Source organism: Alternaria conjuncta, assembly GCF_024043145.1.
Source record: "Alternaria conjuncta strain BMP 0040 chromosome Unknown scaffold_2, whole genome shotgun sequence".
Taxonomy (NCBI): domain Eukaryota; kingdom Fungi; phylum Ascomycota; class Dothideomycetes; order Pleosporales; family Pleosporaceae; genus Alternaria; species Alternaria conjuncta.
This window is the reverse complement of record NW_026250091.1, coordinates 1699953-1713031: the sequence shown is the minus strand read 5'-3', so window position 1 is coordinate 1713031 and position 13079 is coordinate 1699953. Positions and strand designations below refer to the sequence as shown.

General features: G+C 52.2%; 6 protein-coding genes across 6 annotated transcripts; 3 read left to right on the top strand and 3 right to left on the bottom strand.

Annotated features, from left to right (window-relative positions):
- Positions 1-2415: 2415 nt before the first annotated feature.
- On the top strand, positions 2416-3237 carry J4E85_001693 (uncharacterized protein; the record flags this gene model as incomplete). Its single annotated transcript, XM_051465977.1, has 2 exons — positions 2416-2595; positions 2674-3237. The coding sequence occupies 2 exons, from the start codon at positions 2416-2418 to the stop codon at positions 3235-3237; spliced, it is 744 nt and encodes a 247-aa protein (XP_051330534.1).
- A 280-nt stretch (positions 3238-3517) lies between these two features.
- On the bottom strand, positions 3518-4045 carry J4E85_001692 (uncharacterized protein; the record flags this gene model as incomplete). The annotated part of the gene is made up of 2 exons (XM_051465976.1): positions 3518-3798; positions 3889-4045. 2 exons carry the CDS (start codon positions 4043-4045, stop codon positions 3518-3520), a joined length of 438 nt encoding a protein of 145 aa, XP_051330533.1.
- A 799-nt stretch (positions 4046-4844) lies between these two features.
- Positions 4845-5657, bottom strand: CWC15 (complexed with cef1p; the record flags this gene model as incomplete). The annotated part of the gene is made up of 3 exons (XM_051465975.1): positions 4845-4862; positions 4914-5211; positions 5263-5657. 3 exons carry the CDS (start codon positions 5655-5657, stop codon positions 4845-4847), a joined length of 711 nt encoding a protein of 236 aa, XP_051330532.1.
- Positions 5658-5895: 238 nt separating this feature from the next.
- J4E85_001690 (uncharacterized protein) lies at positions 5896-6872 on the top strand (the record flags this gene model as incomplete). Its single annotated transcript, XM_051465974.1, has 3 exons — positions 5896-6059; positions 6107-6226; positions 6281-6872. The coding sequence occupies 3 exons, from the start codon at positions 5896-5898 to the stop codon at positions 6870-6872; spliced, it is 876 nt and encodes a 291-aa protein (XP_051330531.1).
- A 775-nt stretch (positions 6873-7647) lies between these two features.
- Positions 7648-8581, top strand: J4E85_001689 (uncharacterized protein; the record flags this gene model as incomplete). Its single annotated transcript, XM_051465973.1, has 3 exons — positions 7648-7783; positions 7837-7952; positions 8009-8581. 3 exons carry the CDS (start codon positions 7648-7650, stop codon positions 8579-8581), a joined length of 825 nt encoding a protein of 274 aa, XP_051330530.1.
- Positions 8582-8776: 195 nt separating this feature from the next.
- J4E85_001688 (uncharacterized protein) lies at positions 8777-12173 on the bottom strand (the record flags this gene model as incomplete). The annotated part of the gene is made up of 2 exons (XM_051465972.1): positions 8777-9904; positions 10092-12173. The coding sequence occupies 2 exons, from the start codon at positions 12171-12173 to the stop codon at positions 8777-8779; spliced, it is 3210 nt and encodes a 1069-aa protein (XP_051330529.1).
- Positions 12174-13079: the final 906 nt, after the last annotated feature.

The following is a 13079-nucleotide window of genomic DNA, read 5'->3' as shown; positions in this document are numbered from 1 at the left end:
TACTTGATAAGCCACTCCAGCTGGAGGCCAGCTACCTCGGTGTCTCCACCTCCTCGTCGGCGCCTTCCCCTGTTCGGCATGGGTCCAAAAAAAATCATCATGGCAAAAAAGTGCAAAAACATACAACAGCGGGGATTCGCTAGTGGTCACCCACCTAACTACTAATCCGCCGGTACAATGCTTGTATATGGCTGAGCGGACGGGAAGCCTAATTCTCATTGTCCTATGGTCGTATGTGAAGGAATGGGTGATTGGATGGGATATATACTTATTGCAAGCTCGAAGACGGAAGACTGGACGTGTAAGCCTCTTACACTCAATCGAACCAGCCAGGCTTCTCCTTCATCACGTATCCTCTTGTAGTAGTCTGAGTGAGGGGATAGCCTCAGATGCGCAAGGCCAAACTAACGTCGGCCTCACTTGGCTAACAACACCGTTCCGAACCCACGCTTGTTGCAATGCGAAAGCTGACAGCTTGGTCAAACGGCCTATTACCGAAGCCTCTATTGCCATGACAAGAGAGATTATACATAGTCTGGTATTCCGGCTATCAAGCCGTGGTGTCAATACCCAACCTTGCTGATCGACGTTCGAGCACACTTCGGCAGGAGCGAAACCCGTCACTGCCTTGACAGCGGGTTCCGTTACGCGGAAGGGGCTGGCCCGAGGATAAGCCCTGTAGAGACGTCACCACCCGCAAGGAAGTAAGGTACGACAACGGCAGTGCAGCTCAGCTGGAGGTATCCAAGGCCGATAGTTCATGCAAAACCATTTTGCTTTTCCGGAATAATTGAGCGCAGGGCTCTGCTTCGGTTCCGATTTCCTGGGTCCGGCGAGAGCGACGTCAAGAACTATCCCGAGGTCCAGAACGTCAGGCTTTATGGTGTTGAAGAATGGGGTCCGCTTAGGTTTGCTATTTCCTGCGCTATGCAGTCTGACCATATCACGCAGTGGAAAACGGTAGTGCATACACTAGAGCGTGCGGGGATGCAACTAGGGAGATGTGTGGCGCAAATGTCTAAGAGGGGAAAGACAGGATAGGGAGTGGGCGACGGTCTCGCTGCCCGGGGCATGGAAACGAGAAGGAACGGTACGCTATCGACCCGACCCTTCTTTAGTCTCGCCACGCCTGTGACGTCTGTTCTCACTGCAGAGCTACACAACTCACGCAGTTTACGGCCGCGAAGCGATGACAAGTGCCTGAGTACCTCGATACACGTCTACTGAACCGACTGAAACACCGCCAACCGATGCGCAGATACATTCGTGCACAATCCAACCCGTTCATCACAGTTGAGGACAAAATGTTCGTACCAATAAAAGCAATCACGGAGCAGTGGCCCGCAGTTGTTGCCAAGAACTCTAGGTCTCGGCCATACCTACCCCGTGAAGTTGTTATGATCCAAGAGAACGTGGAGCCCAAAAAGCAGCATATCAAAACTTAGACATAGCCGAGCAGTGTAGTCAGAGGGGTAGATTCAGCTCTAGATGGGCGTGTACACTCCTGGACCTTGGTGAACGATGCCACTAAGGGTGTCTTTGGCACTGTATCGTCAGTGGCTCAATACACGCGTTTTAAGCGCGATAACACACGAGCTTAGAGCTAGATGTTGTTGATCCTACACTAGTTTCCCCAGCCTCATGTATCTTGGTACCTTTCACTAAATCCTTTTTGCTTTTGCCCGGAGCGTACGATCCCCAGTTGTTCCGCGAACCTGCAGCCGCAGTCCTGGAAAGTAACAGTACCCATCCGAATCAGGCGTAGAATCAAGATCAAGCGCCGGAGGATATCCAAAAACAGCAAGTCCACGTGTTGCCACAGGAGGTCTTAGTAGAAGTGGCTTCGAGTGACAGCGGATTTGCCGCTATATTTGCGCTGATCGTAGACAGACCTGGATTAGTTTCGTCTCTCATGCAGACTACTGGAGACAGTGAGCTCTTCATGTAGGGGAGCTTGGTATCACAACTCCAGACCGTCACCCTAAGGCTCGCTTCGAACTGTGGCGTACTATCTTATCATCGAAGACACCATAATCATACGATGAACGAAGTGACATCTTGGAACGAGGCTTGCGCTTGACACTCACGATGACCTCAACCACCTTCAGTGCCAAGTTTCGTACGGTTTACCGAGGGGCTTCTTGCATCCAGACGAGCTGGAAGGAGTTCAGCTATGCTTGGTGTAGCCTGGGCAGACATGATCTCGATCGGGGGAAGCGACAAGCTGTGAGAGCAGAAGATAGAGAGAGCGCTTCACCTGAGCACGCTGAAATGTCTATATAAGACCTACCACCCTTCGCCCATAGCCATCATCATCATCAGAACAACTCACAGCATCACAACTACTAAGCACCTTTCTTCTCATCATCCCACCATCTTTTACAACACAAACCTCCTCTTCATCCCAACACCAAGATGAAGCCTTCCACCATCCTCTCCGTCTTCACTGTGGTGGCCACTGTTTCAGCGGTGCCTACCATGGAACTTGAACCGAGAGCAGCTCCAACATGCCCTGCTGGAAGCTTCAAGCAGATCTGCCTGCCCGGCGGACTGTTCAACATCATCAACACGCTTCTGGGCAATATCCTCGGCACTGTTCAGATTTTCGGTACCCCTTGCGGCGGCACGATCAAGTGCTGCACTACTTCCTCTGGAATCGGCTCCAAGATCAAGGTCAGCGGACTCAAATGTGTTGCTCCTACTACACCAACTACTCCAACCATTCCACCCGTGGTGTCTGCACTTCCACCTATCATCCCACCCGTGGTTTCTGCCATACCGCCTGTGGTGTCTGCCATTCCACCAGTCATCTCTGGTGTGGTTTCCGCTATTCCACCAGTCGTCTCCGCTGTCGTCCCACCCGTGGTTTCCATCGTAGCACCCGTGGTTTCCGATGTCGTCTCCGTCGTAGCGCCTGTGGTCTCCGGTGTGGTTTCAGTCGTAGCGCCTGTGGTTTCCGGCGTGGCCTCAGTCGTTCTACCAGTGGCAACACCCATCCTTGAACCAGTACTCTCCGCCGTAGTACCAGTGGCGACACCCATCCTCTCCGTCGTAGTTCCAGTGGCTACACCCATCCTAAACCCAGTGCTTTCTGTCGTAGTGCCAGCGGCAACACCCATCCTCAACCCAGTACTCTCCGTCGCTGCACCAGCCGCAACACCCATCCTGAACCCAGTACTCTCCATTGTTGCACCAGTCGCAACACCCATCGTTCAACTTCCGGGCATTGGACTCTAGTTTCGGTTTTGGAAGAAAGCAAGTTCACTCGATGTTTGTACCGCTTTGGATTTCTTACTACACTCATTTTAGGTTTTTTATTGACTTGGTTCAGGGGTTGGCTCTGTATAGCGATGTCTACACTCCTTTTGTCTCACTCATGTACTTGGAATAGTGATATAGTATGAATAAAAAAGCGATTAGCGATCAAGCAAAACCCTGGAAGTCTGTGTTCCGGTGCGAAAAGAATCGAAGCTTCGTTGAGAAAGCACACGCAGCTGCAATCCATTGCCCAATCAACTCACTCAACCACACTCCCAAATCCCTCCTTCTCCCTCATGCCCCTCCCCTTCGCCTCGATCTTATCATTCTTGACTATACCTCCCACCTTCTCCACTACCTTCCCCAAGAGAGAATCTGGCTCCGGTCCGCTCATCTCCCCCGTCTTGTTGCCATACCCTGCGCCGCCTGTAGATCCGCTGCCCATGGCTGTCCCATTAGAATAAGGCGCTGTGTCGGAGTGGCTGCCGAAACGGAATTCAGAGGTGTCGGTGTCGGGAGTGGACGAGGAGCGTTTGTTTCCTGGGTAGGTGTTAGGAATGTTAGGCGTGTGCGTGAGGGAGCGTTTGCTGGGGGACGATGAGAAGAGGGAAGGGGGAAGGGTGGAATTACCAAATCCTGCGCCACCTGTTATACCTGAGCCGTGTTTTTCGTGGGGGTTATGGTATGGGGTGTGAGAGTCTACGAGACCGAGACGTGTGGTGCTGTGTTGGTCTTGGAGGTCTTCTGCGGTGTAGTCTGGGGCTGTGCGGTTTCCATAGCCTGCCATGTTTGCTTGTGATTATGTGATAACTTTGAGTGTTTGGGTGTATGTTCAGGTTTGTATTACTCGATATCGGAAAGTATGACGGTAGGTAGTAGGTTGTGTTATGTTACCACGAATACGCGGAGATCCATCGCGGACTATATATCGTTCATGTACCCTTCCTTTACTATCTGCCGTGTGCTAGCCCGAGCATAATTGGCATGTGTTAAGGAGTCAAAAAGCCTTATGAGGTCACCTTGCTGGGGGAGGCGTAGATCATGCGATCAGAAGCTCTATAAGAGGGTGGAAGACCCGGCCAAGGTGTGCTTGGTATTCCTTGTAGTACGCTAAGTTCCGCTTATGTGGGTCGGAGGAGATAGTGGCTAAACTGAATCCTACGTGCAGCTGTCGATGCTATGCAAGTTTACGATACCAAGGTTGCTTTTGATAGGCCCTTGAATACTTTTGGGTCGAACGAGCCGCTGGCCTCAACCTCACGATGGTTCCTTTTTCACGCCTTGAATGCGTGGTCGGGACTTGTAGGTCGGCACTCATTGGATCGATTTGTTGTAAAGATTGAGGCCAGAGATAAAGCTGACATCCCGAAATGGTGGTCGTCGCCGCTGATCCATGATAGCGATAAGAGTCCCGCTAGGTGCTGTTCCGTCACTGGCTACTCTGTGTCTGCCAAGATCTGGGGTATCCCACACTCCCTAAAACCCATCTGAAAGATCCAGAACCTGTACGCCAAGGTGTCTAACGCCAGCAGTGCAATGCATGACAATCGAGAATCGGAAAGGACGAATAGCTGAAGGTAATGACCTCATCGGATATATTTGGACTGTCGCGTTGTGTTAGAAGGTTACTTGAGGCTCAATCAAGGGGCACATACCATGAATTTCTTGTGGAAGTCGGACCGCAGCATGTCGTTGATAAATTCCTTCTTCTTGTTCCTGTCTTCGGTACCTCGTGCTTGGTTCTTGAACACGACATCGTCGTCCCATCGTCGCTTCATGGTGAAGTCTTTCGCGTTGAGCAGGGGGTTGCCTCGGGCGACATCGATTTCGCGCTGTTGTTCCTCTTCTGCGGCACGTTCTGCCTCCTCTTTGGCTTTGGCTGCGGCGCGCTCCTTCTTGATCTTTTCTAGCTCGCGCATGAGGGCCGCGGTTTCATCCTCTTCGTCTTCGTCACTGGAACATCATTAGTCAACGGGTTGGGTAATTACAGATCTTCGCACTTACTCGTCGTCACTGCTCTCGCTCTCGCTACTGCTGTCGTCGGCGTCCACGTCTCTAAACTTTTCCAAGACTTCTATGCGCCGCCGTTTTTGAGCTGCTTCATCCTCTTCCCCCTCTTCGGCTGCCGGTACAGCATTGATCTGACGCTTGTGCGCATTGCCAGACTCGGCTGCTGCCTCCGGTTCGACGTAGGTGCCATTCTTCTTCGCGATGTGACGCGCCTCAGCCTCCAGAAGTTCGGCGCGAAGATCGCGCTGTATATCCGCATCGCCGCCCTGTCCTGGCTGTCTATGTTTGAGTGTTGTGTGCGCTGGGAGTAGTCGCTGGTGGTAGGCGGGTCCTCGCTGGGCTTCTTTGCCGCGCGCGGGATCGAAGGTGGGTCTGTGGGCGGTCGTCATTGTATGGTTTTATTATTTCGCGATGGTACGATGGGCTGGCACGGGTTTCGGAAGTCTTGCGCGTGGTTGACGTGGTGAGTAGGTGATGTGTAGAAGAATTGGTGCACAGAAGCTTGAACTCGTAAATCGCGCTAGAGGACCGGCGATTGCAATTCCCCGCCGCCGCATTTTCTATGGCTGCTACAACAACTACCATTTCAACATCGACGACCCCACGCATTTGTTGTAGAGGACAAAGATGCCTCGAGAAGCTGAGATATCGCTTAATGAGCGCGAGTTCATCAAGCAAGCGCTGCAGGAACAGATACGAATTGACCGACGCGCATTCGACGCCTTCCGCCCACTCGAGCTCACTTTTGGAGAAGAGTATGGCGTCGCAGATGTTCAGTTAGGCAAGACAAGGTACATGATTTACTGGGAGGTCATATGCGCAAGCTAACACTTCTCAGGGTGATTGCGCGCATATCAGTAGACGTGACGACACCATTACCAGAGCGCAAGTTTGATGGTATCTTTCAAATAGTCACGGAGTTTTCTCCAATGGCTTCTCCAGCCTTTGAGGTTGGTCGGTATGTTGTTCTAAATACCTACCAGACCTTTGGTATATCTGACTGAAAAATTAGTCCTACAGATGCCGAAGTCATCCTCTCGCGCATCCTCGAGAAAGCCATCCGTCGCTCCAACGCTCTTGACACCGAATCGCTCTGCATCATCGCTGGCTTAAAGTGCTTCGCTCTCCGCGCCGACGTACACATCATCGACCATGACGGCGGGCTGATCGATGCATCGTGCATAGCCGTCATGGCTGCGTTACAACACTTCCGAAGACCAGACGTACAAGTAGAAGGCGAGAAGGCGACCATTCTCAGTGTGCGCGAGCGCGAACCCATCCCGTTGTCGATCCTACACCAGCCGCTCTGTGTTACCTTTTCATACTTTGAGGGAGAGATATTTTTGGTGGATGCAAACTTGGCTGAAGAGCAAGTCAGGCAGGGAGAAGTCATTCTCACAATGAACAAGCACGGCGAACTGTGTCAGATTGCGAAGTACGGAGGAGCGACAATAAACCCGCTGGCTCTGCTGAATTGCACGAACGTTGCTCTGCAGAAGGTCAAGGAGATGAACGCGTTCATCCAGAAAAGGCTTGATGAAGACGCCAAAGAAAGGGATGCCGGAGGACTAATGGCAGAGCTCAGCGCTGAGAATGCCAGGTGAGACCTCGCACGAGGCAGAATAACCTTACAAAAGACGACACGTCTGGCCAACAGCCAGTCTGCGATGCTTCCAAATACTCGCATCTTGGGCGCCGCTCAAGTTCGTCCGAGCATTCCATCTAAAAGGAAAGTTTCTAGAACAGGACGCGACGCGAGCCCACTGATGATGTGGGTCGGTGGTCGGCGGCCCCTGGAAGCGCTACTGGGAACACCGAAGACCAAATCGCGAGATGCGAATTTAGAAGTAGCATGCGAATGTGGCTACGGATCGAGAGTTCATGTGAGGATGACGATCTATATATAGCCGTCTAAATAAATTCAGTATGAACCTTACTTGTTCAATTGCAGCTCGCGCGAAGTATGCTCCCATCTTCAAACCCAAAGTTCTAGATTTTGGAGTTCACAAAGCGGTGACGTAGCTGACAAAGCCCGACGCGTCGCGGGACACCTCGGCTCATGCTCCTTGCATTTCCACGCGACACACCAACACCTTGCTCGAATGACATTTCTCCACACGCTCATTACGAGCGGACAAACCGTCGTCCTTTATGCCGATTAAGACTTTTGCAATGATATATAGCTAAGATCCCGCATCATGGCTGCTACATTGCAGTTTCAAAGTCGCTTCACTCCAATCTTGAACATTGCGTCATCAAGGGTCTCGCCGCATTACGTCTTCTATCTTAGATACCAAGCATCCGGCGCATCCTCACAATATCTCTTCTCTCCACACTGAGTCTCTTCACCCAGACTTTCTACAATCCACAAAGCCCAGTATGTCGTCGAAACTCGTACCTTCCGACCCCGCCAGCGTTATGGTGATTCGTGACGTTGTTCCGCGCGTAATCACCACTCTATCGGTCCCATTCTGGAGATTTGGTCGTGTGAAGATTGGCGGAAGAGGAACGATTGGTATGCTGTGCCCAACGAACACTTCACATGCACCTGCTAACGCGCAAGAACAGTGCGCCTCGAATCCGGTTCTCTCGCCGTCTTCTCTCCCGTCGCATTGACCGAGGATGTTAAGCAGAAAGTATCTGAGATGGGCGAAGTAAAATACATCGCCGCCCTAGACGCAGAAGTACGTATCAAGCCCACCAGAAGACCCGCAATCGTCGCTAACATTATACGCAACAGCACCACATCTTCCTCGGCCCCTGGCACAAGGAATACCCCAACGCGCAAGTCATGGGCCCCGACGTCCTCCCCGAAAAGCGCGCAAAGCAAAACGACGAAAACGTCCCCTTCTCGATCCTCTTCAGCGCCGACAAACGCGTCGAGACCATCTCCCCCGAGTTCGACGCAGAGTTCGATTGGGAATACGTCCCCTCGCACGTCAACAAGGAACTTGTTTTCCACCACCGTCCCACCCGCACTCTCATACAGGCTGATCTCATGTTCAATCTGCCTGCTACTGAGCAGTTCAGCAAATCAGGGGTCGACCCGAATAGCGGCATCTTGACCAAGATCTTTGGGACGCTGCAGAGTACAAAGGGTGATGCGAAGTGGCAACAGAGGACTATTTGGTATGGAACTAGTGCGAGTGACAGGAAGGGTTTCTCGGCTAGTATGGAGAGGATCAACAAGTGGGGGTTCAACAGGATTATCCCTTGCCATGGCGATGTCATGGAGGGAGATGGTAAGGGCATCTTTGAGAAGGTCATGAAATGGCATTTGGATGCTGCCGCGCAGGGAAAGAAGAGCACTTGAATGTGTTGACAGATATGATGGGGGCGTTTGGGGTAGTGCAAAAGCGAGATGTGTACATTGAAGAAAAGCGCGGAGTTGAGGCGGGTGGACGATGATACCAGTGGATGAGGGGTTGCTCTTTCTTCATATGTACTAACAACATAATTATATCCTTCATCCTTGCCAGCAAGAATACATCATGAATAATCGTATCATTTACTTCCTACCCACCCAATCCGCCATCTCAATATCGTCAGCGAAGTTCTGCTTCCTGACATCTCTCCCGTCGTAGCCACCTTTCATCTTCTCCTTCTGACCAGTCCAGATCGACGCGATACCAGCCAAAGTATAAGGGTTCTTATCGAACCTTGCCGCCGGTGCCGGAGGCTGGACCACTACAGGCGGCGTTTGCTGGACCGTATCTTGATACCCACCCGCCGTATCCCCAGGCTGCTCGAAGAGGATGTCCTCACTATACCCCGGATACCCATACGGCGAAGCTTCCGGCTCCCGCTGTTCGTGCGGGTTGTGATGCAGATGCGGGTGCGGTAAATGCAGCTGCGGAACATGAACATTTGGATGCATAACATGATCCACAACCCCCATAACCGTCTCCTTCACCCCATGCGCCTCCCCATTCTTCCCTTCTCCCTCCCTCGCCTTATTCGGATCCTCATATCCCCTCCCTCCCTTCTTCCTCTCCATACCCTTGCGAAACTTGCCGTACCTTACCGCTTTAGACATGTAATACGCAATACCCAGGCCCACGCCTAATAAACCTACAACAGGCGCACATGTCATAAGTAGCCAGGCTACATGCAGCAAGAGGTCATTAAGCCAGAGTTTCTTCTTCGACGTCTTGTATTCTGTGTCTGAGAGATGTGCAACGAACCAGGGGATGTGGTAGACGAGCGATTTTTCGAGGAGGGCGAGGGTGAGCGTGGTTTGTATTGTGAGGAGGGAGAGGCATGCTACGCGTGACCAGTGGGCTACGAGGGGTTTGTTGATCGGGCGTAATTTGAAGGCTGTCCAGTGTTTTGTGTAGTGTGCGAGGGCGCGCTCGTGGAGGTCTGGTGATGGGGGTGGTTTCGGTTCTTCTTCTTCCTCGTCCGCTGGCAGGCCTTGCAGCCTTTCTCTCTCTTGGTCTGCGTTCTTTTCCTGTGGCTTTTCGTTCTTGGTGAAGTAGAGGAGGCTTATTGGGGCGCGCCATAGGATGAAGAAGGGGAGGACGATGGCGAAGAGGACAAGGCTGATGAGGATCTGTACAGTGATGGTGAGGGCGTTGATCAGCCGGTCAGGCTGCATGATGGTAGGCGATCGTATTCGGAGGTAGCTGCCAGAGTTCTGGACATATTGGGTGTTGCAAGATGTAGGGATATCTCAGCGAGTAGCATGGGCGCGTGAAGGCTACTTGTGATGAAGTTGGAAAGGAACTTCGTGGAAGACAACTGGTGAAGCAGGAGAGCTGTCTTCACGATGCTGTACCATGTGACGTGCCCCATCAGTACGTTATTCTATACTCTGGTGGTACATATTTCAGGCCTAGCCCTTCAAAGACCTTCTTCTCAGCATCTTCGGGCGTACCCTCGACTCCATCGGGCCCTTCCAGCATTATGGCTTCGCCGTTACTTCGACTTCGGATACCGCTGCTATCGAACTTCCAGCCTTTGATGGCTTTCGCATACCGCCTCAGATCACGCTGAAAGGTGGTACCGCCACTCCAACCCAAGACTGCGCAACCAACTGACCGCCAAGGTGCAATGATGATGTCAACTCGGCGGTGGATAGCAGGGTTCTTCGCTCTTGGATCCTCCGCAAGATCCTCCTCACGAGTAGGCCACGCTGGATCTTGCCACACAACGAGGGCTTTGTCAAGCGTATCAAAGCCCGCGCCGGCTCCCTTGGCAGATCGAAGAGGTAGCGCATGTTGACCACGATTAGTGTTCTTCAAGCTCATTGTAAGAGTGTGAGTAATCCACTCAAATTCCTCCAATGACTCAACAATCTCTCGGACCAAGCCCGCTGTACTCTCTAGCTCCGGGTGCGACACGATCAAGTCCACGTCGCCAGAGTCTGTCTTGCCACGTCTGTACCCGCCCACAATCGTGACAGTAATGCGTTCGTCGCGAAGCTTCACAGCGTGTTCGCGAACAACAGCGGCAATTTGCTCAACTTCAGGGCGCGGAATAGAGATCAAGAATTCGTCATAGTACTTGACGCCGATTTGCTGCACTCGGTCCAGGTCGTTCCAGCCAAACTCGATGATATCATCCAATTCAGTCCAGTGGTTGTTGTAATAGAATTGGCGTGCGGTCTTGGCTCCAACGCCCCAAATGTTGTAGAAGGAACGCAAGACTTTCATTGATTCGTCGGCCTCGAAATCTTCGACTGCTTGAATCTTGCCAGTGTTCTTCCACTCTACAAAAAGAACTTCAGTTTTCTCGTCACAACCCGGTAGCTGAGCGATCTCTCGGGGGTGACTAAGTCTGTACGGATATGCAGCGATAGAAGCGATAATGGTTGAGTAAGCACGAACACCTATGTCGTCGTCGATCAAAGTTCGAGCAGTCCTTATCTTCCTGAGCTGGTCGAGGAAGTCTTCATTGGGTCCGTTACCAGGTGTGAAGCGCTGACATGAGTACTTGACGCCTTTCTTCACCCATTCGGGTGCTGCAGGAACATCACTGTCCTCGCCTTCGTACTCACTGGTCGTTTGCTGCAGTAGATGTGCAGCTTGTGAAACATACGAGTGACCGACAGGCTGGGAAGAGCGGGCGAAAGCCTTTCCATCGAAGCGATTAGAAGTGTGATTTCCGAATCTTTGCGGCTGATAAGTGCTTTTCCTCGTGGTCGTCTTCATGTCTAGTTTCGCGCGATCTAAGATGTCTTGCACCGGATGTGGTCGTGTTGCCAAGAGTGTCTGAGATGCCGGCGCTACTTTTGTGTGCGCGCCGAAAATGTCTTTGATAGACTTCTTATTCAATGATTTAGGCCGTTTCATGACTTTACCCGTGTAGACCAAGTTGTCTCCCAATGGAAGTAGATGACCTGCAGTTACACAAGCTTCTACCCAGTCGAACTTGATAACCCAGATGGTATCGTGAGACGAATCCTCGAACAGTAGCGGAACCTGTGAGCCATTGTCGGATCTCGAGGGGGACGAGAGAGGAACGTGGTGCTGCTCAGTCTCAGAGCCGATGCCAGCCTCTTCCTCAGTGGTAGAGTCTCCCTCGTCCGCAGATAACCGACCTGACGTTTTACCAATCCTTCGCCTCTTGTTGGAGCGATCCTGTGCCTTCACAGGACTAGCTGGCCGTTTCGGCGTGACAATCTCCTGAACAACCAGCTTTCGAGCCCTCAATTCGAACTCGGCCCTTCTCTTTGTACCCACCTTCCCAACAAAGACCTTTGCCCTGGAGACATCGGTAGTAAGCGGTGCGTCGTACTGGCGCAACGTTTCCTTGAGCAACTTCACTTCCTCGTCCTTCAGATGCGCAGTGAAGATTGCAATTGGCGGGAGTCTGCTGAGGTCGAGGGCCTGTGCGGATATCGTGGATGTTGGTGATAGCGATCCTGGGCGTATTGTCTGGGAAGAGTGTCCATGATCGTCCATATCGGGGTATTTTATGCTGAACCGATTCCTCCAAGCAGGGGTTGTCAAGACGTGTCCAAGAGACGCGTTCTGTGCCTTCGGCTGTCTGGTTGAGATGTCCAGCTGATCATTGTTTGAATAGCCAAGATAAGCGCGATGTTATGTGATGTCTGGGTAACTGTCCAAGTGAGTATACAGTCTTCCCAAAGTCGTGCGGCGGTGATGACGTCCGCGTGATGTGGAGGCTGGGAGTGTTTGCTCTGTTTGCCTTCAATCGCTCTTGCACGCCCGTGCGTCAAGTAGCGCTACGCTAGTGTTAGCGCCCGCGTTTTGACGCGCAATCCATCTGCTACATTCGTTTCATCATGTCCAGCCCAACGTCTTCCAGGCTAAATCTCCGGAATCCTCCAGTTCAACCGCCCGGCGTGCCTGTATCAGACTTGACATCCGCAGACAACTTGGCATGACGGTGGCGTCCCAGGAATCATGCGAGTCGAAACAGCACGCCTAGCCGCAAAGCCGGCGATCGAAACACACTGATCTAGATCTAGAAGCTGGGGAAACATCAGCCGAGTAGTCAAGGCCACAGGCTGGGGGGCGCTGATGCACGTCTGGCTCCCCTCAACGGATCTCTGGTTCCTTCCAACTACATCGGGCAGGTCCTTCAGGCGTACTGGGCCCCAGCGTCTCGAAGTTATGCAATGGTTCGATGAATCCGCACCAGCGTGTTCAATGCGGTCACAACTGCGCCAACACCACGGGCTAAAGATTGCGCGAACATCCCCTCCCTGCCGTTGATCGTTTCTCTTGGTGCGCGGACCGCTGTTTCGGAATAATTGACAGGCAGACGTAACCTCTGACAGGCCTTCCACCTACCGGTTGGTGGATATATAGTGAGCTTGTCTGGATAAGCTGCGGGTGATGATG